General features: G+C 40.2%; 1 protein-coding gene across 5 annotated transcripts in view; it reads left to right on the top strand.

Moving 5' to 3' along the window:
* Window positions 1–27,073, top strand: part of PPP2R3A (protein phosphatase 2 regulatory subunit B''alpha) — a 206,345-nt gene that overhangs the window by 80,045 nt on the left and 99,227 nt on the right. For all 5 annotated transcript variants that reach the window (XM_033212577.1, XM_033212576.1, XM_033212579.1 and 2 more), the window contains 2 exons: window positions 8,135–8,238; window positions 16,215–16,317. In XM_033212577.1, coding sequence (XP_033068468.1) covers window positions 8,135–8,238; window positions 16,215–16,317 — 207 coding nt within the window. The remainder of the gene's footprint in view (window positions 1–8,134; window positions 8,239–16,214; window positions 16,318–27,073) is intronic.

The raw sequence follows: 27,073 nt of genomic DNA, 5'->3' as shown, positions 1-27,073 counted from the left end.
AAGAGCAACTCCAAGACACATAATTGCCAGATTCACCAAAGTTGAAATGAAGGAAAAAATCTTAAGGGCAGCCAGAGAGAAAGGTCGGGTTACCCACAAAGGGAAGCCCATCAGACTAACAGCAGATCTCTCGACAGAAACTCTACAAGCCAGAAGAGAGTGGGGGCCAATATTCAACGTTCTTAAAGAAAAGAATTTTCAACCCAGAATTTCATATCCAGCCAAACTAAGTTTCATAAGTGAAGGAGAAAGAAAATCCTTTACAGATAAGCAAATGCTTAGAGATTTTGTCACCACCAGGCCTGCCTTACAAGACACCCTGAAGGAAGCCCTAAACGTGGAAAGGAACAACCAGTACCAGCCATTGCAAAAACATGCCAAAATGTAAAGACCATCGAGGCTAGGAAGAAACTGCATCAACTAACGAGCAAAATAACCAGTTAATATCATAATGGCAGGATCAAGTTCACACATAACAATATTAACCTTAAATGTAAATGGACTAAATGCTCCAATTAAAAGACACAGACTGGCAAACTGGATAAAGAGTCAAGACCCATCAGTCTGCTGTATTCAGGAGACCCATCTCACATGCAGAGACATACATAGGCTCAAAATAAAGGGATGGAGGAAGATCTACCAAGCAAATGGAGAACACAGAAAAGCAGGGGTTGCAATCCTAGTCTCTGATAAAACAGACTTTAAACCATCAAAGATCAAAAGAGACAAAGAAGGCCATTACATAATGGTAAAGGGATCAATTCAACAGGAAGAGCTAACTCTCCTAAATATATATGCACCCAATACAGGAGCACCCAGATTCATCAAGCAAGTCCTTAGAGACCTACAAAGAGACTTAGACTCCCATACAATAATAATGGGAGACTTCAACACTCCACTGTCAACATAGACAGATCAACGAGACAGAAAGTTAACAAGGATATCCAGGAATTGAACTCATCTCTGCACCAAGCGGACCTAATAGACATCTATAGAACTCTCCACCCCAAATCAACAGAATATACATTCTTCTCAGCACCACATTGCACTTATTCCAAAATTGACCACATAATTGGAAGTAAAGCACTCCTCAGCAAATGTCAAAGAACCGAAATTACAACAAACTGGCCGGGCGCGGCAGCTCAAGCCTGTAATCCCAGCACTTTGGGAGGCCGAGACGGGCGGATCACGAGGTCAGGAGATCGAGACCATCCTGGCTAACACAATGAAACCCCGTCTCTACTAAAAATACAAAAAACTAGCCGGGCGAGGTGGCGGGCGCCTGTAGTCCCAGCTACTCGGGAGGCTGAGGCGGGAGAATGGCGGGATCCCGGGAGGCGGAGCTTGCAGTGAGCTGAGATCGCGCCACTGCACTCCAGTCTGGGCAACAGAGCGAGACTTTGCCTCAAAAAAAAAAAAGAAAAAAAGAAAAGGAAAAGAAATTGCAACAAACTGTCTCTCAGACCACAGTGCAATCAAACTAGAACTCAGGACTAAGAAACTCAATCAAAACCGCTCAACTACATGGAAACTGAACAACCTGCTCCTGAATGACTACTGGGTACATAACGAAATGAAAGCAGAAATAAAGATGTTCTTTGAAACCAATGAGAACAAAGATACAACATACCAGAATCTCTGGGACACATTTAAAGCAGTGTGTAGAGGAAATTTATAGCACTAAATGCCCACAAGAGAAAGCAGGAAAGATCTAAAATTGACACTCTAACATCACAATTAAAAGAACTAGAGAGGCAAGAGCAAACACATTCAAAAGCTAGCAGAAGGCAAGAAATAACTAAGATCAGAGCAGAACTGAAGGAGATAGAGACACAAAAAACCCTCCAAAAAATCAATGAATCCAGGAGTTAGTTTTTTGAAAAGATCAACAAAATTGACAGACCGCTAGCAAGACTAATAAAGAAGAAAAGAGAGAGGAATCAAATAGATGCAATAAAAAAGGATAAAGGGGATATCACCACCGACCCCACAGAAATACAAACTACCATCAGAGAATACTATAAACACCTCTACGCAAATCAACTAGAAAATCTAGAAGAAATGGATAATTTCCTGGACACTTACACTCTCCCTAGACTAAACCAGGAAGAAGTTGAATCCCTGAATAGACCAATAGCAGGCTCTGAAATTGAGGCAACAATTAATAGCCTACCCACCAAAAAAGTCCAGGACCAGATGGATTCACAGCTGAATTCTACCAGAGGTACAAGGAGGAGCTGGTACCATTCCTTCTGAAACTATTCAATCAATAGAAAAAGAGGGAATCCTCCCTAACTCATTTTATGAGGCCAACATCATCCTGATACCAAAGCCTGGCAGAGACACAACAAAAAAGAGAATTTTAGACCAATATCCCTGATGAACATCGATGCAAAAATCCTCAATAAAATACTGGCAAACCGGATTCAGCAGCACATCAAAAAGCTTATCCACCATGATCAAGTGGGCTTCATCCCTGGGATGCAAGGCTGGTTCAACATTCGCAAATCAATAAACGTAATCCAGCATATAAACAGAACCAAAGACAGGAACCACATGATTATCTCAATAGATGCAGAAAAGGCTTTTGACAAAATTCAACAGCCCTTCATGCTAAAAAACGCTCAATAAATTCAGTATTGATGGAACGTACCTCAAAATAATAAGAGCTATTTATGACAAACCCACAGCTAATATCATACTGAATGGGCAAAAACTGGAAAAATTCCCTTTGAAAAGTGGCACAAGACAGGGATGCCCTCTCTCACCACTCCTATTCAACATAGTGTTGGAAGTTCTGGCTAGGGCAATCAGGCAAGAGAAAGAAATCAAGGGTATTCAGTTAGGAAAAGAAGAAGTCAAATTGTCCCTGTTTGCAGATGACATGATTGTATATTTAGAAAACCCCATTGTCTCAGCCCAAAATCTCCTTAAGCTGATAAGCAACTTCAGCAAAGTCTCAGGATACAAAATTAATGTGCAAAAATCACAAGCATTCTTATACACCAGTAACAGACAAACAGAGCCAAATCATGAATGAACTTCCATTCACAATTGCTTCAAAGAGAATAAAATACCTAGGAATCCAACTTACAAGGGATGTAAAGGACCTCTTCAAGGAGAACTACAAACCACTGCTCAGTGAAATCAAAGAGGACACAAACAAATGGAAGAACATACCATGCTCATGGATAGGAAGAATCAATATCGTGAAAATGGCCATACTGCCCAAGGTGATTTATAGATTCAATGCCATCCCCATCAAGCTACCAATGAGTTTCTTCACAGAATTGGAAAAAACGGCTTTAAAGTTCATATGGAACCAACAAAGAGCCCGCATTGCCAAGACAATCCTAAGTCAAAAGGACAAAGCTGGAGGCGTCACGCTACCTGACTTCAAACTATACTACAAGGCTACGGTAACCAAAACAGCATGGTACTGGTACCAAAACAGAGATATAGACCAATGGAACAGAACAGAGTCCTCAGAAATAATACCACACATCTACAGCCATCTGATCTTTGACACACCTGAGAGAAACAAGAAATGGGGAAAGGATTCCCTATTTAATAAATGGTGCTGGGAAAATTGGCTAGCCATAAGTAGAAAGCTGAAACTGGATCCTTTCCTTACTCCTTATACAAAGATTAATTCAAGATGGATTAGAGACTTAAATGTTAGACCTAATACCATAAAAACCCTAGAAGAAAATCTAGGTAGTACCATTCAGGACATAGGCATGGGCAAGGACTTCATGTCTAAAACACCAAAAGCAACGGCAGCAAAAGCCATAATTGACAAATGGGATCTAATTAAACTAAAGAGCTTCTGCACAGCAAAAGAAATTACCACCAGAGTGAACAGGCAACCTACAGAATGGGAGAAAATTTTTGCAACCTACTCATCTGACAAAGGGCTAATATCCAGAATCTACAAAGAACTCAAACAAATATACAAGAAAAAAACAAACAACCCCATCAAAAAGTGCGGAAAGGATATGAACAGACATTTCTCAAAAGAAGACATCCATACAGCCAACAGACACATGAAAAAATGCTCATCATCACTCGCCATCAGAGAAATGCAAATCAAAACCACAATGAGATACCATCTCACACCAGTTAGAATGGCAATCATTAAGAAGTCAGGAAACAACAGGTGTTGGAGAGGATGTGGAGAAATAGGAACACTTTTACACTGTTGGTGGGATTGTAAACTAGTTCAACCATTATGGAAAACAGTATGGCAATTCCTCAAGGATCTAGAACTAAATGTACCATATGACCCAGCCATCCCACTACTGGGTATATACCCAAAGGATTATAAATTATTCTACTACAAAGACACATGCACACGTATGTTTATTGTGGCACTGTTCACAATAGCAAAGACTTGGAATCAACCCAAATGTCCATCTGTGACAGACTGGATTAAGAAAATGTGGCACATATACACCATGGAATACTATGCGGCCATAAAAAAGGATGAGTTTGCGTCCTTTGTAGGGACATGGATGCAGCTGGAAACCATCATTCTTAGCAAACTATCACAAGAAGAGAAAACCAAACACTGCATGTTCTCACTCATAGGTGGGAACTGAACAATGAGATCACTTGGACTCGGGAAGGGGAACATCACACACTGGAGCCTATCATGGGGAGGGGGGAGGGGGGAGGGATTGCATTGGGAGTTATACATGATATAAATGATGAATTGATGGGTGCTGACGAGTTGATGGGTGCAGCACACCAACATGGCACAAGTATACATATGTAACAAACCTGCACATTATGCACATGTACCCTAGAACTTAAAGTATAATAAAAAAATTAAAATAAAAATAAAAAAGAAGGTCAGAGAAGTAAAATAAATGAGGCCGGGGGAAAAAAATCAACATACCCTAGAGGGTGTATCAGACTTAAAGAACAAATAATAAAAGCATTCTTTGAGAAAAAAAAATAAATAAATAAAAAATAAAAAAATAAAAAAAAAACTGCCCTCGTCTACATGAGGATCATGTGAGGGCCAGATGAAATGATAAACCTGAGACATCTTAAATTGTTGAAAGAAGATTACAGATATTGGGTAATCATCCTCTCCTGTGTGTATCATTAGACAACCTTGCTTTGGATTATTTGTTTTGTTGGCCATTCTTAGATCAAACCGTAGGTGTTAATCAAGTTTTCTTTGCTCCAGCAACTTTGATTACCACATATTGACTCTCACCTCCTCCTCTTAAAGTAAGTTTCCTAAATCCATTTTCTGTATTTCTGTGTGTACCCACTTGCTATCCACTCTCTTTCTTTGTTTAAAAAAAAAAAAAAAGCTTGTTCTCTCTTCTGTTAATAAAAGTGCCATTCTCTTGCCTTCAGATTAATGCCATTTACTGTTTAAGTTCTTATTGATCTCTTGGCTTCTTTGATCTTAAATCTTTGATTTTTAAGCAGATGCAGGCTAGCGTAGTTTTTTTAATAGTCAGAGTGTAATGTCCACAGCCCTTACCATTCTGCCTTTCCCGTTTTTTCCCTTTGTCATTTTTCCAAGGGCGTAATACCCTCCTGCTGTTTAACACTTGGCTACTCATTGTACCCCGGTATAAGAACAATAGGCTGACCTTTTCCAGTCTACTTCAGAACATCTTTGTTCTGTACCCTGTCTCTGAGGATTTTGTGTTTGGGTCATAATAAGTTTATTAATCTTCAGAGACTTACTCCTCCTTTTGAGCTGATATATATCCATTTTAACAGGAGTCTTCTGGAGAAAAGACCGTAAGAGAATGAAATTTGCTTAGTTAGTGGAAGTTACCCCACAGAAGATAGTAAGCACACAGCCCCTGGAAGTGTTTCTGATCAGGAAGTTAGAAGATTCCTGATCCCTCCAATTCTGAAAAATTCGTGAGTGACTCTAATGGTGGGAGTTTGAAGCACTTTGGTAAGCCGGTTCCAGCGTCTCCACACACCTTCTGTTTGTGGCTCGTTCACCCTGCCTCCATGATACAGATGATTCTTTCCCAGTGGTTGCCACTAGCCTATCACTGAGACTATCTAAGAGCATTTTCTTGCAAACCACCATTCTGCATGAAAGGAGAGTCTGGGATTGGGGAAAGTGGATTCAACAACTTATACAGCCAAAATACATTAATTGTGAGCTTTGTACCTTGGCAATCATTATTTATACAGTAAGCAAAAATCACATGGTTGCTAAGCAACACCTTTCCCTCATTCTTGACCCCAGTGGAGGTATGAGATATTCGACCTCTGGACTTAAAAAGTCTTAAATTCTACTCTGTTTGCAGACATGCTTTAGTGGCCCTGGCAGCAGCAACCTCTTATTTCTGCCCTGCCTTTCCTCCCTTGTCTTGAATCTTGCCTTCCATATCTCCATGAACCCAGCAGCCTAGGTGTTCTTTCAGGGTAACTAATGTCAGACTAGGTACTCTTCAGGCTCCTGTGGGGGTCCCCTGTGCACTGAGGCCTCACACCAGGAGCGGCTTCACCTAAGCCTAATGTGGATGCACATCTAGTCTTCCTCCAGAGGAGAGGCTTTTCCTCTGTATAATGATGAGGGTGCAACAGATCCTGGGTCTAATGTGAATAATGATATATTTATCTCATAACAAAATGTGACTTGTTGAAGAGTTCCACATTTGGGAATATGTTTTCTGTGTATGTAGAAATTGAGATGATTTGGAGACTATCTTTGCTAGTAGTAAGGATTATATTGTTGCTTATAGGAGTGGTCCCCAACCTTTTTGGCACCAGGGACTAGTTTTGTGGAAGACATTTTCTCCATGGATGTGGGTAGAGTTGGGGATAGTTTCAGGATAAAACTGTTCTGCCTCAGATCGTCAAGCGTGTCTTAGAGTGCACAACCTAGATCCCTTGCATGCACAGTTCACAATAGGGTTCACTCTCCTATAAGAATCTGATGCTGCCACTGATCTGACAGGTGGTGGAGCTCAGGTGGTACTGCTCACTCACCCGCCCTTCACCTCCTGCTATCTGGCCCAGTTCCTAACAGGTCACGGACTGGTACCTGTCCATGTGTCCATGGCCTGGGGGATGGGACCTCTTCCTTTCAATTAAAAAGAAATTGTCATTTTACTCTCATAAGAAAGAAAGTTCTTAGAAAAATCAATACCTTTTAGGGTACTAAATTGTTTTATATTCATTCCCATTCTTTCCTAAGGCTTTGTAATCATTTGTGGTAGCCTCTAATAGATAAATAAATGATAGCATTTTACCTTTCATCTTTTACCTGAATTAGAACCATTTAAATAGATATGATAGCTGTTTTCTTGAGCAGTCTAGGATTTTCTGGTTCTTCTTGAACCTAGGACTTAATAACATAATAGGCAAAGGAGAGAAAAGGAGATAGGTAGTGGAATATTAACACCAAGTGACCAAGTAATAAAGGTGGCTGTGTTTTTCTGCTTAAGGAATGAATGAAAGACATATATACAACTATGATATTCAGTCATTTCTTTTTCTTTCTAGAAGGTAGTAAATTTCTAAGAGTGATAAGCCAAGTGTGGTGGCTCATGCCTCTAATCCCAGCACTTTGGGAGGCTGAGGCAGGTGGATCATTTGAGATCAGAAGTTCAAGACCAGCCTGGCCAACATGGTGAAATTCCATCTGTACTAAAAATACGAAAATTTGCCAGGTGTAGTGGTGGGCACTTGTAATCCCAGCTATTCAGGAGGCTGAGGCAGGAGAATTGCTTAAACCTAGGAGGCGGAGGTTGCAGTGAGCTGAGATTGTGTTAACTGCACTCCAGCCTGGGCAACAGAGGCATGACTCCGTCTCAAAAAAGAAAAAAAAAATGGTGGGAAGGGATGCTGGTTGCTTTAACTGTCAGGTTGGAGGAAGGAATCACTTTAAATGAACTTGGAGAAAACGTAAATGGATTTCCATTTTTTTCATTAAATGTGTTCTCTCCTCTTATTTTGTTTCCCCTCGGCCTCTCTCTGAATCTACCCTAGTTGATATATTTGCCTATGCTCCAGTTTTGTTCTCCTGAGGGCTCTTCCATCCACTGTGGCATGAAGGGTAAAAGCCACAAAGACCTTTTCTTTGGCCATGTCATCTCTTCATTCCCTCTTGGCTTACCCTGTATGTGTTTTATATTTGCAGGTCTGTGGCTGTCCTCTCTATTGGAAAGCCCCCATGTTCAGGGCTGCAGGGGGAGAGAAGACAGGATTTGTGACATCACAGTCATTCATTGCCATGTGGAGAAAGTAAGTATGTGAACAGTCACTCTGCGGCTAGGCAAAGAATTGTGTGACTGTCATGACATGCTTTCTAAAGGTCACTAATGTTACTCATTTATTCATTTTCCCTTTGCCCTTTATATCAACAAAGAAAATTCAATGATTTATAACCATTTATACCCACACACAAGTTATTTGCCACAAGCCTTTATCTAACCTGTTTAAAAAACAGTAAAGCAGATCTGCAGAAATCTTTCTTTAAAAACTATTTGATAAGTTTTACTTGGGTTTTCTTGTTGTTTGTTTTTTATTTTTGTTTTTTTGAGACAGAGTGTCACTCTTTTGCCCAGGCTAGTGTGCAGAGACCCAGTCGTAGCTCACTGCAGCCTCAAACTCCTGGACTCAAGTGATCATCCTACCTCAGCCTCCTAAGTAGCTGGGACTACAGGCATGTACCGCCACACCTGGCTAATTTTTTATAGCGACTGGATCTCACTCTGTTGCCCAGACTGGTCAGAAACTCCTGGCCTTGAGGAATCCTCCGAGCTCGGCTGCCCAAAGTGCTGAGATAACAGGTGTGAACCCCACACCCAGCCAATTTTACTTGTTAAATTTGGGTCTTGGGATTTGAATCCGGCAGCAGTGAAATAGAAGCAAATAAGAACTCCCCTTTAAGGGGGGGCAAATCAGATGTGTCACATGAGAAATACATTTTCATTCCCATATGATCCAATTAGAATTATATCTAGTTGATTTATTAGAAATACTGAATTCTAATAGATTTTAATCATTACTTTTTGAAAGCCTCAGTTAAGTAAACAAAGGACTAGTATATTTATCAAGCTTTTCCTGGATTCTAACATTCTGACAAATTTTCTTGAACTCAAACCCAACATCTTTCTTCTTTATCTCTTTTTTCTCCCTTCTTTCTTCTTTAGGAGTTATTTCTTGGTATATTTATATATCTTAGCTAAGTATCACAGCTTGCCCCTTCTGCCTCTTTTAACTGATCAACACCCTTGTTATGCGTGTTCTTCTCGCCTTTTCTGAGCTAAATATCCTTCCTGGTAAACTATTGGGAAATGCTACTCACCTATTGTTATTATTATTTAACATCAACCTACAATAGTAGCAGATTGAACAGACAGATTCTTTCTGATTTCTTCATTTCAGCTAAAAGCCCTTAATAGGGTAATGCTTGAGAATATAGTAGGTGATTAATAAATGTATTCTTATTTTTAAAAATCTAGCAGCAGGTCAAGTTCACCAAGTTCTTCATACATTACATTAGAACTAAAGAGTGTGTTGGTGGAACATGTTCTCATAAATGAGAACTGAACAGTGAGAACACATGGACATAGGGAGGGGAACAGCACACACTGGGGGTGTGTGTCAGGAGGTGGGGTGAGGGAAGGGAGAGCATTAGGAAAAATAGCTAGTGCATACTGGGCTTAATACCTAGGTGATGGGTTGATAGGTGCAGCACACCACCACGGCACATGTTTATGTAACAGATGTGCACATCCTGCACATGTACCTTGGAACTTAAAAATTTTTTTTAGATTTTAAAAAGAGTATATGTTGGTGGATAGACCAGCAGCCGCCACCACAACAGCTGTATTCTTTTATTCAGATGAATTGTTTAAATTTTATCTGTAAGGAAGACATTTCTGCAAAAAGCGGGGGAAAGACATGAAGTACAAGTCTCCATTTTGGTTAACTACAGGAAAATTGTTTATGAAGTTATATAGCGTGAGCAACTATCCCTATCTTTTTTTTTCCATCAGAAAAATTCTATGAATAGTTAAGTGTGTCTCTAAATTAAAGTGTTATTTTACAGTCAGATATTAAAATGGTTTGAGTGCCCTCTAGTGGAAACTCCTCTTTGAGTTCTTAAAATGTCTTTTAAAAGCCAGAGTGCTTTAAGGGAGCCCCGAGTGTGGCTATTTTGGGAGACTAAGCAGCTAAGCGTGGTGGTGTGGGTTACGACATTGACCTTGGAGAAGACGTGTTTAGTTTTGAAATTTTTTTTTTCTACAAATTGCACCCTTTGTATAAAGTAATGTGGGCTCAAGTATAGTGTATTATAATTTTTAAATACAAAAAAATCACTAACAGGTAATGATACAGAATTAAAACATTTTGGAGAATACATATATATGCTGATGTGCTCCAGTAGCTCTCCATAATCTTTAAAAAAAAGTCAAATATAGAAGTCATAAGATTATAGGGAAATAATTTCCCTCATGTCAGACTGCTCATGGGGTGGAGGCCTCAGTATCTCTCCTCCAAAGGGTTCTATCCCACTTCCTTTCCCTGTGCCACTGCCCATTTCACGTCTATACTCTGACATACATTTTTTGTCAGGACATTTTTAGGAGAAAGACATTGCTCCATAGCATTTCTTTTTGAGGTCCTAGAATATCAGCTTTTGGACAGAACTCATCTCAAATGGAATCAATAATGTTGCTTCAGTTTTATTATGCTTTTCTTTCTTTTACCTTTTCATATAAATGTGTCATTTGTCCGTTAACAAAATAATATTTTGTGCTAAAAGTTCTGAAAGATACTAGTTTAGAATAGCTATGCTTACATTCATTCTTTAGCTTTCATGACTTTTATCTTTTCTCCTGCCATAGAGTTGACCAGCCAGTAACATTGATAGAAAATTATAATTCACCTTTTCTTTCTATTTCATAGCAAAAGACCATTTCTGATTTTACTTTGTCCTCTCAGAGTAGCTCTCATCTATCATGCTATTTCTGTATCTTACTATTCTGTTTTATATGTAAAAGTAGTTCTTTTGAAAGACCTCACTGTTTTTCTACTGTGATCATCCCACCCATTTTCTAATCCTGAGAGGTGGTTCCTGTTAGCATCTATTTCGGGAATCTTTTTCTGAAACACGTATTTATTTAACTTCAGGAGCCGTAAGCATGTTGAGGAATGGTAAGGAGAATAAGTATAAAAGTCATACTGTAGCTCTAATAAGCACAAATGAAGTATACATCTGTTTGATCAAAAACATTTTCTTATTTTTCTTCCTTAATCACTTGTTGAATGCTAACTATATGCCAGGTATTGTGTTCTGGCCTTGAGGGTGGTTGGGATACAAAGAAAGTAAGACACAGTTTTGTACCCTGTAGAGAGCTTACAGTCTAGTGAAAGAGTTACACCAAGCCATGCTGGCTTGCACCTGTAATCCTAGCTACTTAGGAGGCTAAGGTGGGAGGATTGCTTGAGCCCAGGAGTTTGAGGCTGCAGTGAGCTATGATCATGAGACTGCACCGCAGCCTTGACAACAGAATGATACCCTGTCTCCAAAAAAAGAAAAAAAAAAGACAAAGATGTGAAGATGGCCAAGAAGACACAGCCAGGAAGAGCTTCCCTTTCCTACCAAGAGAAACCAAAATAATGAGTAAACCAGCATACTTTGAACAGATTTTTTAATAGAAAGCACTGACAATCAGTGGAGAGATGATGCAGTCACTGGGGCTGAAGAGGGAGGAAACTGAGAACCCTGCATGGGTTCTGAATGGCTCCTAAGGAAGGGGTAAAAGAAGTAACTGCAGAGCAGGCCACCCTCACTGTGGACCTCTGGGATCCTAGCTGCAAGAGATCCCACGGCCACCATTGACATTTGAGTTGGCAGGGAAAACAGATTGGAGAGCTGGCAGAGACAGAGCTCAAGGCTGTACAGAGCCCACCGGGTTTTGCATGGGAATAGCTGCAACAAAACACAACCGTAGGCATCTATTCCCCAAGGCTCTCCATATTCCTCTAAGGCTCTAACCTTTGTTGACTACCAGTCCTGGAGAGCAGGGCTGTCTTTCCCACAGGACTAGGGCACATCTGATCCATTCACTCCCATGTCCACCAGCCCCTCCCAGGGCCCATGTCTGACTGCTCCCACAGGAGTGGGCACACAGCACAGCCTCCACTGCCCTGCGAGAGTGCTTTTGCCAGTGGCCCCCAATGGAGCGCTTTTGCTGGTGGCCTGGGAGCACCTTGGCTCACCCAGCACAGCTGGCGCTCCACCTCAAGGAGCCAGAGAACAAAGCTACAGGCCTGGTCCCAGGCCCCCAGGGTTAGAGCACACAGTCCAGAAGTGCCAAGCTGAGACTTGTGGTTGGAACTCAAGTGGAGGAAGAACCCTCACTCTCAGAGTACTGGGAAGAGTGAGGCATGGGTTCATGGGCTGGCACAGGAACTGGGCCGCAGCTTCTCCCCAAGGGAACCTGACAGTCTGGAACACCTAATAGCCCAGTGATCTGGGTGCAGAAGTCTTGTGACAAACTAGCTGGTTGGGCCAAATTCTGGGCAGTAACCAGGAGACCCTGTCAAGGAAGTGCAAGCTGGGCAGTTCTCACTGCTGTCTGCTGGCCAAAAAAACCTAGGCTGTGGGCACCACACCAGTTGCACAGCCAAGGCAGCATCACCCTACCCAGGGATCCCTCGCCATTGACCTACTGCATGAACAGACCACCCACAGACATACCCCTAACCTGCAGTCTACCTGGCAGCCCTTACTATTAAACGCTATCTCCTGGGTTACAGCTTGAATTACATCACCAAAAAATTCCAGCATGAATTGCCTGAGAAAACCCAGTACAGAATTCTGGCCACAAATAAAGATCCCATATAGGCCAGGCACAGTGACTCATACCTGTAATCCCAGCACTTTGGGAGGCCGAGGCAGTAAGATTGCATGAGCCTAGGAGTTCAAGACCAGCCTAGGCAACATGGCGAGACTCTCTCTCTACAAAAAAAATAGCCAGGCATGATGGTATGCACCTCTGGTCCCAGCTGCTTGGGAGGCTGAGGCAGGAGGATCACTTGAACCCAGAAGGTTGAGGCTGCAATGAGCTGTGTTCACACCATTGTACTCCAGCCTTGGTGACAGAGCCAGACTCTGTCTCAAGAAAGAGAAAACTGTAATCCCAGCACATTGGGAGGCCAAGGTGGGTGAATCACCTGAGGTCAAAGTTCAAAACCAGCCTGGCCAATATGGCAAACCCCATCTCTACTAAAAATACTAAAAATTAGCCGGGAATGGTGGCAGGCACCTATAATCCCAGCTACTCCAGAGGCTGAGGTGGGAAAATCGTTTGAGCCCGGGAGGCGAAAGTTGCAGTGAGCCAAGGTCACGCCATTGCACTCCAGCCTAGGCAACAAGAGCGAAACTCCGTCTCAAAAAAAAAAAAACAGAAAAGATCCCATACAGAGCCTTGGCCCTCTGAAAGCATCCAGAAATAAAGCCAACTGGCTGTACTCAGCTTACACCACAGTCAAACCCTCAAAGGAAATAAAGTAAAAATAAATAAATAAATAAAAACAAAACCTCCATCACAAAGGACAGCAACATCAAAAGATAAAGGAATGCCTACCCTCACAGATGAGAAAGAACCAGCACAAGAACTCTGGCAATTCTAAAAACCAGAGTGTGTTATTACCTCCAAATGATCTCACTAACTCCCCAGCAATGGTTGTTAACCAAATTAAAGCAGCTGAAGTGACAGAATTCAGAATCTGAATGGTAAAAAAGCTCAATGAAATACAGGAGAAAGTTGAAACTCAACCCAGGGAAAACAGTAAAATGATCCAAGAGTTGAAAGATGACAGAGCCATTTTAAGAAAGAACCAAATTGAACTTCTAAAATTGAAAAATTTACTACGGGAATTCCATAATACAACTAGAAGCATTAATAATGGAGCAGATCAATCTGAGGAAAGAGTCTCAGAACTCAAAGACCACTCCTTTGAATCAAGGCAGGCAGACAAAAATGAAAAAGAATTTTAAAAAATGAAAACTCTTAGAAATATGGGATTATGTAAAGAGACTAAACCTATAACTCATTGGCATTCCTGAGAGAGAAGGAACAAGAGTACGCAACTTGGAAAACATACAAGGATATAATCCACAGAAATTTCCCCAGTCTCGCTAAAGAGGTGGACATGGCTGAACTCCATGGAGCAGTGTGGAGATTTCTCAAAGAACTAAGAGTTTACCTTTCAATCCAATAGTTCCATTACTGGGTATATACCCAAAGAAAAATAAGTCATTCTACCAAAAAGACTTATGCACCCATATGTTCATGGAAGCACTGTTCACAATTGCAAAGACATGGAATGAACATACATGCCATGCCCATCAATGGTAGACTGGATAAAGAAATTGTGATACAGGTACACCATGGACTACTAAGCAGCCATAAAAAAGAATGAAATCATGTTCTTTGTAAGCAACACGGATGCAGCTGGAGACCATTATCCTAAGCAAATTCACAGAAACAGAAAACCAAATACCACATGTTCTCACTTATAAGTGGGAGCTAAACATCAAGTACACGTGGACGTAAAGATGAGAACAGGCCGGGCACGGTGGCTCACACCTGTAGTCCCAGCACTTTGGGATACTGAGGCAGGCAGATCACGAGGTCAGGAGATCTGGCTAACACAGTGAAACCCCATCTGTACTAAAAATACAAAAAAAAAATTTAGCTGAGCATGGTGGCAGGCGCCTGTAGTCCCAGCTACTGGGGAGGCTGAGGCAGGAGAATGGCGTGAACCCAGATGGCAGAGCTTGCAGTGAGCCAAGATCGTGCCACTGCACTCCAACCTAGGCAACAGAGCGAGACTCTGTCTCAAAAAAAAAAAAAAGAGAGAAAACAGTAGACACTGGGGAATACAAGAAAGGGCAGTGATGGAGGGAGCAAGGGCTGAAAAACTACCTATTGGTATGTGCTCACTACCTGAGAGATGGATTCATTCATACTCCAAACCTCTACATCACTCAGTATACCTTCATAACAAACCCTTACATGTACCCCTGAACCTATAATAAAAGTTGAAAAAAAAAAAGAATTATTCTGATAAGGTTATGTTACTGTGGAACAGCCATGACAGAAATAATAAGGACATGGAAGGACACAGGAGGCTAGTGATATTTCCTGGAAAGTGAAGTAAGGGAAAAGGGTATTGTGATAGGACGGTAGCATTTACAAATACCTGGTGTGAGAAGGCATGGAACATTTGTGCAACCACAAGTGCAGGAATGGTTAAGAGAAGGGGACATGAGCAGGTAGAATCAGATTCTGGAGGCCCTTCTATGTCAGGTCAAGAAGCTGGGACTTTGGGCCTGGCGCTGTGGCTCACACCTATAATCCCAGCACTTTGGGAGGCCGAGGTGGGCGGATCACGAGGTCAGGAGATCAAGAACATCCTGGCCAACATGGTGAAACCCCATCTCTACTAAAAATACAAAAACTAGCCAGGCGTGATGGCATGCACCTATAGTCCCAGCTACTCTGGAGGCTGAGGCAGGAGAATTGGTTGAACCCAGGAGGCGGAGGCTGCAGTGAGCTGAGATTGTGCCACTGCACTCCAGCCTGGGCGACAAGCAAAAACTCCGTCTCAAAAAAAAAAAAAAAGCTGGGACTTTAGCCTACTTGACAGACGAATTTTAACTTGGACAGTGACGTGATCAAATGTGTTATTCAGAAATATCAAGCAACAAACAAGAGCCTAAGCATGGATATTGGCAGTGGGAGACAGAAAGGGGCAAATTTGGTATAAATGAAACAACATAGTAGTTGATAGGTGTGGGGGTAAAAGGAAGGGAGAAGTTCATGACGACTCCCAAGTTTCTAGCTTGAACCATTGGGATGCTTGGAATCCTAGATGAGGTAACTGGAGTCCTGAGGAATGTTTCCTGAAAATGTTTTAGACAGCTGTTCTTCCTTTCTCTTTCCATTGTACCATCAAGGTCAAGGCCTTATTACTTCATGCTGAGACCACTGGAAGAGAAGAGGGTCTGATAGGCTTCAGTACTCATCCAGCCTTATGTCATAGACAGCTCATCATTCTAAAACATCCTTTGATTATATAAATTCCTTACTTGATTATTGATCTAAGTGGCCTTCAGATCAAACTGAAATTAACTATTGATGTTATCGTCATTGTTCAGAGGAGCTAATCTTCCTAAGCAGTCGTTTCTTTTATAGGTTGCTGAATAACCATCATGATGATGCCGCTAAATTCATCTGTCTTCTAGCAAAACCCAACTGCAGCTCTCTAGAACAGGAGGATTTCATCCCTCTACTTCAGGTAATTTTCATTTCCTTTTGAAAATAGGTTCTAATTTTGGAGTTTCAGCAGTTTTGTTTAAAATTTACAACTATAACATGTCAATTGAGCTACACAAATCTAGAGATCAGATTTCTAAAAGAGTGGTTTTCAAACTTGTTTCAGCAGTAAGATCCTCTCATTAAATGACATCTAAAACAGAACCCATGGTAGTAGAAGAGCTACTCCTTCAGGGCTACTCCCACTGAAGCAGAGGAGAGGGGCTACTCAGCCACCCCCTTGCCCACCCACAGCAATCACTGAGGCACCTTCTGAAATGATAGAATGCAAGAAGATAACTTCTCTGTTAGTGTAGAACATAGCTAAGAACCTGATAGAAAGAAAGAAAAGGTCATGATGTAACCAGAATCACTCTCACGAACGCTGGGGTCTTCACTCACTGCCTCTTGACTATTTAAGTACAGTTTTTAAATGCTTGGTTTCCTGATTCTTCAACCCAAGATATATTTGAAACAGAAAATTAGAATAGGAGAAGGGAGAGAGGATAACTGGAATCAAGTGCCCGGAGAGCTGCAAAGACATTTGCCACCAGACTACAAAGGTAGTGAGGAGAGTAAGAAACACACACACACAAAAAAAAGACACAAAAGCTCTAAATGTACTCTAGTCTGGGAGTAATTTAGGATAATGGCAGTAGTCCCAATCCCATTACCAGATTTCAGCTGACATTAGTAATTTATTTTAGTAGCATAGACTCTGTATGTACTTATCTAGAAAACTCACAGGGAGCAGCTTTCACTGATGGAACCAGATAAAACAATAGCACTGTACTTCTCATTTTTCCTTTTCTGTGTATGAAATTTTAAACTCTGTGTGTTGTATATCCATATATTATACATGTAAAAAAAAAGGATAAGTCTCAAGCCTGAATAAACCTCAGATCTATCAGAAGTGTAAGTTTCTGGGTTTGAATTTCTCACATTAGCCCTCATTTACCAGGTTGGTGGATATTTTTAACCGCAGACCTTCCTGAGGTTTCTCAGCCTGGAGCTGTGCCACAGTTCTGAGGTATTACACGGTACCAAAGCGTTAGGGTTGGGAGTTACTGCTGAGACATCAGCCATCTTTGGCTAGAAGATTCCCTTCAGATCCAGAGATCTTTGCTGCTTCTGTGCCATGTGTCAAGCCCCAGAACCCTTTGGTGAAGATACCTATGGCCCGTCTGACTAGATGCACACACGGCTGTTTTCTTTTGAGGTTTTAGCCGCCTCCCTAGGGTGTTGCCAGACAGCAGGGTCCCTTTGCTCCTGTCACCCACAGACTTCTTTCTTTTTACAGACACTAAGAGGTCTTCTACTCTGCAGAAATCTCCTGCTGCCGTGTTCTTTTATGCTTCCCTATCTCTGCCTTCAATTCTCCTTCCTTGTGTTGTCTTCTTCCCTTTCAGGTAGGGGTGGGCTCCCTACTCACTACTTCAGGGCAGAGAAGAGAAGTGACCTCAAAATCTTCATGGCTTTTATGGCACTGTGTGTATTGTAGGCTTAAATGCAGGGTCCACAGTCATTTGGCCTAGTTGACCTTTGTTAAGGTTTTAGAGAGAAAGAGATATCCAACAGAAAGAGCCCACTTGGGGAGTGTTTCTATCTAGGCCTTCCCATGGGAATCAGTTACATATCAGTATTGCACCTGTTTCTACTATAGCATTCTTCATAGCCTGAGATATTGCTTGTTAATATTGTTTTCATATCTACATATTTGGTTTTTCTAAGCAGATTACAAATTCTTTGAAGCTAAGATAAGCTTTTCCTGCCTGTTGAATATGCATCATTGTTTTAGGCGTTACAGTAAATCCTTGTTAGTTCTTAGTATGTATACTAAAGAAGGGCATAAAATACATGGAAATAGTTGAGGTTTTTTTAAAGTTGTATTCATGGCTGCCGTGTTTTTTTTGTTTTGTTTTGTTTTTTGTTTTTTTGGAGACAGTCTCGCTCTTGTCACCCAGGTTGGAGTGCATTGGTACAATCTCGGCTCACTGCAACCTCCACCTCCCGGGTTCAAGGGATTCTCCTGCCTCAGTCTCCCAAGTAGCTGGGATTACAGGCACCTGCCACCACACCCGGCTAATTTTTGTGTTTTTAGTAGAGACGGGATTTCACCATGTTGACCAGTCTGGCCTGGAACTCCTGACCTCCAGTGATCCGCCCACCTTGGCCTCCCAAACTGCTGGGATTACAGGCATGAGTCACGGCGCCTCACCACACCATGATTTTTTAAAAAGATTTTTGCTGAAATATACTCAGACAAAACACCCAAATCACAAGTGTTAGAGTCAATGAATTTTCACAATGTGGGCATATCCATATAACTAGCGCACAGATCCAAAAATAGTATTAGCAGCACGTGCAAAGCCCATCATGCTCCATCTCAGTCACTGCCATCCAACAATAACCACTACCCTGACTAATAACACCATAGTACATAGATTTTTAATTATAGTAACAATTTTCCATGTTTAAAATACAAAGTTTGGTTCTGATTTTATTTTATGTTCAGGGCCCTTGGGCTTGTCTAATTTGCATCATGGCTTTGATTATCCTTAGACTCATCTGCTACATGGTTTTGTTCCCCTCAAAAAAATACTCATGAGAACGAAGATTCTTAATAGTTTTTGGCATTTAATTAACACCATTTTACCTGATAATATCCAACATTAAATATTCCTATGTTTTGTGAAATCTCAAATCTTCAATATTTGAACTACATTGTAATAAAACATTAGGTTTTATTACCAGTTCTTTATTTGCTCTCCATCCTCACTCTCTCAATCCATTCTTGGCCTTGCTGACCCTACAGACTGCGTCTGTGGGGCTCTCTTGCTGACTAGCTTGTGGTTGGATCTTGGCAATGGGAAGCATTGCCAGTAATTGGGAGGACAGAGGAAAGGAAAGCTGGCATTTCTTCCCTGCTGTCTGCCTTGGCACAGTAACTGTATTTCTCTGTAATACAGCTTCTGCTGGACACCCCTTGTCCATGGTCCTAGTGCCTACTAGGCATTCCTCCTTCCCTTGTTACTTTGGCCCTCAGGACTATAACAGTATCCTCCTATCAGTAGTCTCTGGGTGCCTCGTTATTCCCTTGTTTGCTCCCTTCATTCTATCCACAACTCTACATGTAGTCTTTTCATGAAAGCTTCATACAGTGAATTCTTCTTCCTGTGGGGACCCTACCTTGACGATGCAATTCTGAATTTTATGAGAGCTTTAATAAAAGCTTTGACAGGAATGTAAATTAAGTTTAGACTAAGAAAATTAGAAACAGACAACAACAAAATCATAATTATGTGTTAATAGACATTTACTACTTAAATCTAAGAATAAATCTTATTTTCATTTAAGAAATGGACGTGTGGAGTCTTCTGGTAAAAGAGACAAACTAAATAGAGATATTACCCTCCCATTCTTTCCCAAGCCCTTCTGAAGTTAAAGTATACAAATTTAAAAAAGGATAAACCCATGAAGCCAATGGAATGGTAGAGAAAGTCAGTGTACAAGAAATCTTAACATATTTAAGGTAGAAAGTGACTGCATGTCTTTTGCGGAACTGTGGATGGAGCTGGAGGCCATTAACCTTAGCAAACTAATGCAGGAACAGAAAACCAAATACCACATGTTCTCACTTATAAGTGGAAGCTAAATGGTGAGAACCTACGAACACAAACAAGGAAACAACAGACACTGTGGTCTATTTGAGGGTGGAGGGTGGGAAGAGAGAGAGGAGCAGAAAAGATAACTATTGGGTACTGGGCTTAATACCTGTACCTGTGGTGAAATAATCTGTACCACAAAGCCCTGTGACATGAGTTTACCTATGTAACAGACCTTCACATTTACTCCCAAACCTAAAATAAAAGTTTAAAAAAGATTCTGTGATCTTAAAATGGTAAATAAATAGTTCAATAATAAGTGGATTTATATGGACTAAAAAAAAAAAAAAAAAAAGAAGTGACCAGAAGTAGGCTAAGAAAACCACAACTCAGAATCAGGAGCCGTCTGTGGGCTCCAGTGGAGAAGTGAGCTCCTGTTCTCATCAAGGCCCAGAGCAGCTGTAAATTCAGGGCTGGCTGACCCAATGAGAGATATTGGAAATGGGGATTCACTGAAGGTCAATCACTAGTTGACTCCTTTCCTGGTTCACAAATGTAAAGTGCAGCCTGACATTTATTCGCAAGCATAAACATACTAACAAGACAATAAAGCATGGTAAGGCTTCTAATGTGACAGCCACAGTTTAAAGTTCTCCTTATTTCTCTTTATTCTAGCAGTTGGGGATCCAGGGAGATCTCACCAGTTTACTCTAAAATAATGCCTGTCAGTCAACACACCCACCCTAAATGCACAGAACCCCGAGGCAGATTTGGTACTCAAGAAAGATACCTGTTGAAAAATAGACCTACTTATATTTCCACAAAGGAAAATTATATCAACTACCTTGTCCTTCTTAAACATGAATGGACAACCAGGTGTATGAGGAAAATGATCATCATTAAAGAAAAATAAAGGTTAAAAAAAAACACATACACAGAAAAAGCAGCCCAGAAAAGAAACAAAACTAATTCAGGAAACAGAAGAACTGAGAATTTTTTTTGGGGGGGTGGGGGGAATAAACGTGGTGTTTTATTTTCTGGATTATAAAGTGAACAAATACTTAGATACTATTATTTCTTTACCCAATGCTTTTGATTTCTAAACACTTTTATTTTAAAAATGTGAATTATACAATTCCCCATACACACACACACACACACACACACACACACACATACACCTATAAGCACATTAAATACTACTTTGCCATGACAGCTCAGCATACTTGACAAATCTTTTTTTTTTTTTTTTTTTGAGTTGGAGTCTCGCTCTGTCGCCAGGTTGGAGTGCAGTGGCACAGTCTTGGCTCACTGCAACCTCCGCATCCCGGGTTCAAGCAATTCTCCTGCCTCAGCCTCCTGAGTAGCTGGGATTACAGGCATGCGCCACCACGCCCAGCTAATTTTTGTATTTTTAGTAGAGATGGGGTTTCATCATGTTGGCCAGAATAGTCTGGATCTCTTGACCTCATGATCCGCCTGCCTCGGCCTCCCAGAGTGCTGGGAGTACAGGCATGAGCTACCGCGCCCAGCCTACTTCACAATTCTTAACACTATTCTATGTGGAATACAGAATGCCTTTTTATCTGAATTAACATGCATTTAAACAAATTTAGTATGTGTGAAAATAAAGGAATTATAAATCAGTAGGAAAGATGTTTAGGTAAAGGCATCATCAGTCAGCTCAGTAGATGTTGTCTACATTTATTTTCTATCTTTATAAAACAAGAACCTGCCACAGTCTTAGGTAAAGGGTAAAGTAACACATTTTTGCCCTGATGCCATCAGTCACAGTGCCATGAGATAACTGCTGTGTGTTTAGTCTCAGCTTCCTGTTTGCAAAGAAATGCATTAATTCAGTTTTCTACTCACTATACAGTTAAGTTGTAGGGCTATAGATATCTCATTTGAGTTGAGTTTTTTATCTTTATATCTAAAAATTTAATCTGAAAATAGTAAAAGTAGAAAACACTGATTTAAAACTTTAAATGCTACTGCTCAGTGCATGTTATAAAAGTTAATGTTTATAAACATTTCAGTATTTTAAAGTATATTTCTTTAACTTCAAGAATCTTGACTTTCCTTGCTACAAGGCTTTTTTTCTCAAAGATTCCTTTTAGGCTTTGGTGTTCAGGATCTCCAGTTATAAATGTAGAAGAGATGAGTGTGCAAGATAAAATTAAAAAGCCAGACATACTTTATATCAAGCTGCGTAAAGAGAAACATGAAGTACAAATGGATCACAGACCTGAGTCTGTTGTGTTGGTGAAAGGAATCAGTATCTTTACATTGCTTAATTTTTTGATCAACTAAGAGTTTAGTTGCTACCTCAGGTCCACAGGCAGGACTTCCTCCAACCCTCTTATCCCCTGTTGCTCTCTGAGGTGCCATAATGCAAATCTTAAGGCACAAAGTGTAAATGTGAAGACGCAGCTCTTTCTGGATACAGAGACCAGTTTAGTTTGGAGATTACAGGTCCTACCATGCCTCATTCTCTGTATTCACTGACCATGCTGCTCAAATCTTCATAGAGTGGGTCTTTCTCTGCAGTACTATATCCACACGAGCCAACTGCTGTATTTAACACCTGCCTGCCAATGGACAAAGTACTTGATAGAGAGGTTGTTCATAAGGAGCTTACTAACTGTGGTTTTTACCCTAAGACTCTGGAGCAACTTAGAGAAATACCACTACTTGGGAAATCATCTTTACGGAATGTGGTGATGAGAATGTTTTTAAAACAAATTACACATACTGATATAAATAAATGATTGGGGAGGAGAAACAAATCTGTGCAGAAGAATTGCAAACAGTTTAGTAGACACTGCAGTCTTAAAGAGGGGAACGTGAATCACCATTCCTTACGAGTGGGTTATGCATACTGATTTCACAGTGTGGGGAGTAACTACAGTGGAGGAGCCTGGCAGATACTACCTCAGCCTGATGATCAAGGCCAACATCAGCAGTCATCAATCATGTTGATAGTGTGTACCTTTGACAAGATATGCTGCAAAGGGCATGTTACTTCTGTGGCATTTCTCCCAAAAATCCATAAACCCAGTCTAATCGTGAGGAAAACATCAGGTTGATTCCAGTAATGAAACATCCTATATAATACCTGACCAATACTCATCAGAACCGTCAAGGTCATCAGAAGTAAGGAAAGTCTAAGAAACTGTCACAGCCAAAAGAAGTCTAAGGAGACATAACTAAATAGAATGTGATGCCCTGGACAGAACACTGGAACAGAAAGAAGACATCAGGTAAAAATTAAGGAAATGTGAATAAAGTATGGACTTCAATAATAATGTGTCAGTATCAGTTTATTAATTTTAACAAGTGGACCATATAGTAAATGTAAGGTGTTAATTATTGGGGAATCTGGGCGCAGGGTATATGGGAACTCTCAGTGCTGTTTTAATTTTTTTTATAAACCTAAAACTATTCTTTAAAAAAATAGTTGTTTTAAAAAGTACTATATTAAGGAAGGTTATATAAAATAAGAACCATAAAACAAAAATAACCTTTATCTTACACCATATATAAAAATCAACTGAAAATGGGTTAAAGACTTAAATGTAAGACCTGAAACTGTAAAGAAAACGTAGGGGTTTTCTTTGTGACACTGGTATTGGCATTGATTTCTTTTTTGTTTGATATGAACGCAAAAGCACAGGCAGTAAAAGAAAAAACAGACAAATGGAATTGCATCAAAGTAAAAAACTTCTGCACAGTCAAGGACATAATCAACAGAGTAAAAAGAAAACCTACAGAATGGTAGAAAATATTTGCAAACCATATATCTGGCAAGGTGTTAATATCCAAAATTTGTAAGGAACTCAAAACAACTCAATAGCAAGAAAATTATTTAAAAATTAGCAAAGGCAACAGGTATATGAAAAAATGCTCAGCATCACTAATCATCAGAGAAATGCAAATTAAAGCCACAAAGTGATATCATTTCACCTTCTCCCTGGTTAAAATGGCTTGTATCAAAAAGACAGACAATAACATGCTGGTGAGGATGCAGAGAAAGAGGACCCCTCCGTACACCGTTGTTGGGAGTGTAAATTAATACAGCTACTATGGAGAACAGTGTGAAGGTTCCTCAAAACTAAAAATAGAACTTCCATATGATCCAGAAATATCCAAAAGAAAGGAAATTAGTATATCTGCACTCTGTTTATTGCAGCACTGTTCACAATAGCCAAAATATGGAATCACCCTAAGTGCCAATCAGTGGAGGAAGAAAATATGGTGTATATATACACAATGGAATATTATTCAGTCATAAAAAAGAATGAAATCCTGTCATTTGCAGCAATATGGTTGGAATGGGAGGCCATTATGTTAAATGAAATAAACAAAGCACAGAAAGATAAATATCACACGTTCTCATTCATATGCAGGAGCTTAAAAAGTGGATCTTGTGAAGATAGAAAGTAGATTGGTGGTTACCAGAGACCAGAAAGGGGAAAGGGGAGGGAGAAGATGAAGGGAAAAAGAGAATATAAATGTATTTATTACCACTGAACTGTACACTTAAAATGGTAAATATGATAAATTTTATATTTATATTTTATCTCAATACATTTTTTAAATAGCAAAGAATCTGAATAGACATTGCATAAAAGGAGACAAACGATGGCCAACAGGTATATGAAAAATGCTCAAAATCACTGTTAGAGAAAAGTAAATTAAAACCGCAATGAGAGATCATGTTACACCTGTTAGAATGGTTGTTATCAAAAAGACGAAAGATAACAAGTGTTGGAGAGGATATAGAGAAAAGGGAATCCTTGCACACCAATGGTGAGAATGTAAATTGGTATAGCCATTATGGAAAACAGTTTGGAGGTTCCTCAAAAAATTAAAAATAGAACTACCATATGATCCTACAGTCCTACTGCTGGGTGTATATCCAAAGGAAATGAAATCAGTATGTAGAAGAGATATCTACCCTGCCAGGTTCATTGCAGCATTATTCACAGTAGTCAAGATACGGAATCAGCCTAAGTATCAGTGAATGGAGGCATAACGAAAATGTGAACTAGGTATTGAAGGAACATACCTCGAAATAATAAGAGCCATATATGACAAACATCGCACTGAATGAGCAACTACAATGGTATTGGAAGTTCTAGTCAGGGCAGTCAGGCAAGAGAAAGAAATAAAGGGCATCAGGAAGTCAAGCTATCCCTGTTGGGAGACGACATGATCCTAGATCTCAAAAACCTGCTAGTCTCAGCCCAAAAGCTTCTTAAGCTGATAAACAATTTCAGCAAAGTCTCAGGATACAAAATCAGTGTGTAGAAATCACTAGCATTCCTATATACCAAAAACAAGCCAAGAGCCAAATCAGGAATGAACTCCCATTCACAATTACCACAAAAAGAATAAAATGCCTAGGAATAGCTAACTAGGGAGGTGAAAGATCTCTACAAGGAGAACTACAAACCACTGCTCAAATAAATCAGAGATGATACAGACAAATGGAAAAACATTCCCTGCTCGTGGATAGCAAGAATTAATATCGTTTAAATGGCCATATTGTCCAAAGCAATGTATAGATTCAGTGCTGTGCCTGTTAAACTACCATTGACATTCTTTACAGAAATAGGAAAGAAACTACTTTAAAATTAATATGGAACCAAAAAAGAGCCCTAATAGCCAAGGCAATCCTAAGCAAAAAGAACAAAGCTGGAGGCATCATGCTACCCATCTTCAAACTATACTACCAGGCTACGCAGTATAGTACCGGTACAAAAACAGATACATAGGCCAATGGAACAGAATAGAGAACCCAGAAATAAGACTGCACACTTTGACAAACCTGACAAAAGCAACTGGGAAAGGATTCCCTATTCAATAAATGGTGCTGGGATAACTAGCTGGCCACATGCAGATTAAAACTAGATGCCTTTCTTATATCATATATAAAAATTAACCCAAGATGGATTAAAATGTAAATGTAAAGCCCACAACTATAAAATCCCTGGAATACAACCTAGGAAATACTGTTCAGGACGTAGGCACAGGCAGAGCTTTCCTGACGAAGACACCAAGAACAATTGTAACAAGAGCAAAAATTGACAAATGGGATCTAATTAAACTAAAGAGCTTCTGCACAGCAAAAGAAACTATCAACAGAGTAAATAGCCTACAGAATGGGAGAAAATTTTTAGAAACTATGTATCCGACAAAGGTCTGATATCCAGCATCTATAAGGAACTTAAATACATTTACAAGAAAAAAACCACCCCATAAAAAAGTGAGCAAAATACATGAAAAAATACTTTTCAAAAGAAGACACATGCATGTAGCCAACAATCATATGAAAAAAAAACTCAGCATCACTGATCATTAGAGAAATGCAAGTCAGAATCACAATGAGATACCACCTCACACCAGTCAGAATGTCTGTTAGTAAAAATTCAAAAAATAACAGATACTGGCAAGGTTGTGAACAAAAAGGAATGCTTATACATTGTTGGTGGGAGTGTAAGTTAGTTCAACCATTATGGAAGACAGTGTGGCAATTCCTCAAAGACCTAAAGATAAAAATACCGTTTGACCCAGCAGTCTCATTACTGGGTATGTATACAAAGGAATGTAAATCATTCTCTTATGAAGAGACATGCCACGTAAGTTTATTGCAACACTGTTCACGATAGCAAAGACATGAAATCAACCTAAATGCCCATCAATGATAGACCAGATAAAGAAAATGTGATATATGTACCCGATGGAATACTATACAGCCATAAAAAAGAATGAGCTCATGCCCTTTGCAGGTACATGGATGGAGCTGGAGGCTGTTACCCTTAGCAAACCTAACACAAAAACAGAAAACCAAATACCACATGTTCTCACTTATAAGTGGGAGCTGAATTATGAGAACACAGGGATACATAGAGGGAAGCAACAGACACTGGGTCCTATTGAAGGTTGGGCGGGGGTAGGAGGAGGGAGAGGATCAGCAAAAATAACTAATGGGTAATGGGCTTAATACCTGGGTGATGAAATAATCTGTACAACCAAACCCTCTTGATGCAAGTTTACCTATGTAACAAGTCAGCACATGAGCACCTGAACTTAGAACGTAAAAGGATAATATGGTATATGTATGCAATG

The sequence above is a fragment of the Trachypithecus francoisi genome, unplaced genomic scaffold (assembly GCF_009764315.1).
Source record: "Trachypithecus francoisi isolate TF-2019V2 unplaced genomic scaffold, Tfra_2.0 Lachesis_group0, whole genome shotgun sequence".
In the NCBI taxonomy this organism is placed as follows: domain Eukaryota; kingdom Metazoa; phylum Chordata; class Mammalia; order Primates; family Cercopithecidae; genus Trachypithecus; species Trachypithecus francoisi.
This window is presented reverse-complemented; position numbering and strand designations above follow the sequence as displayed.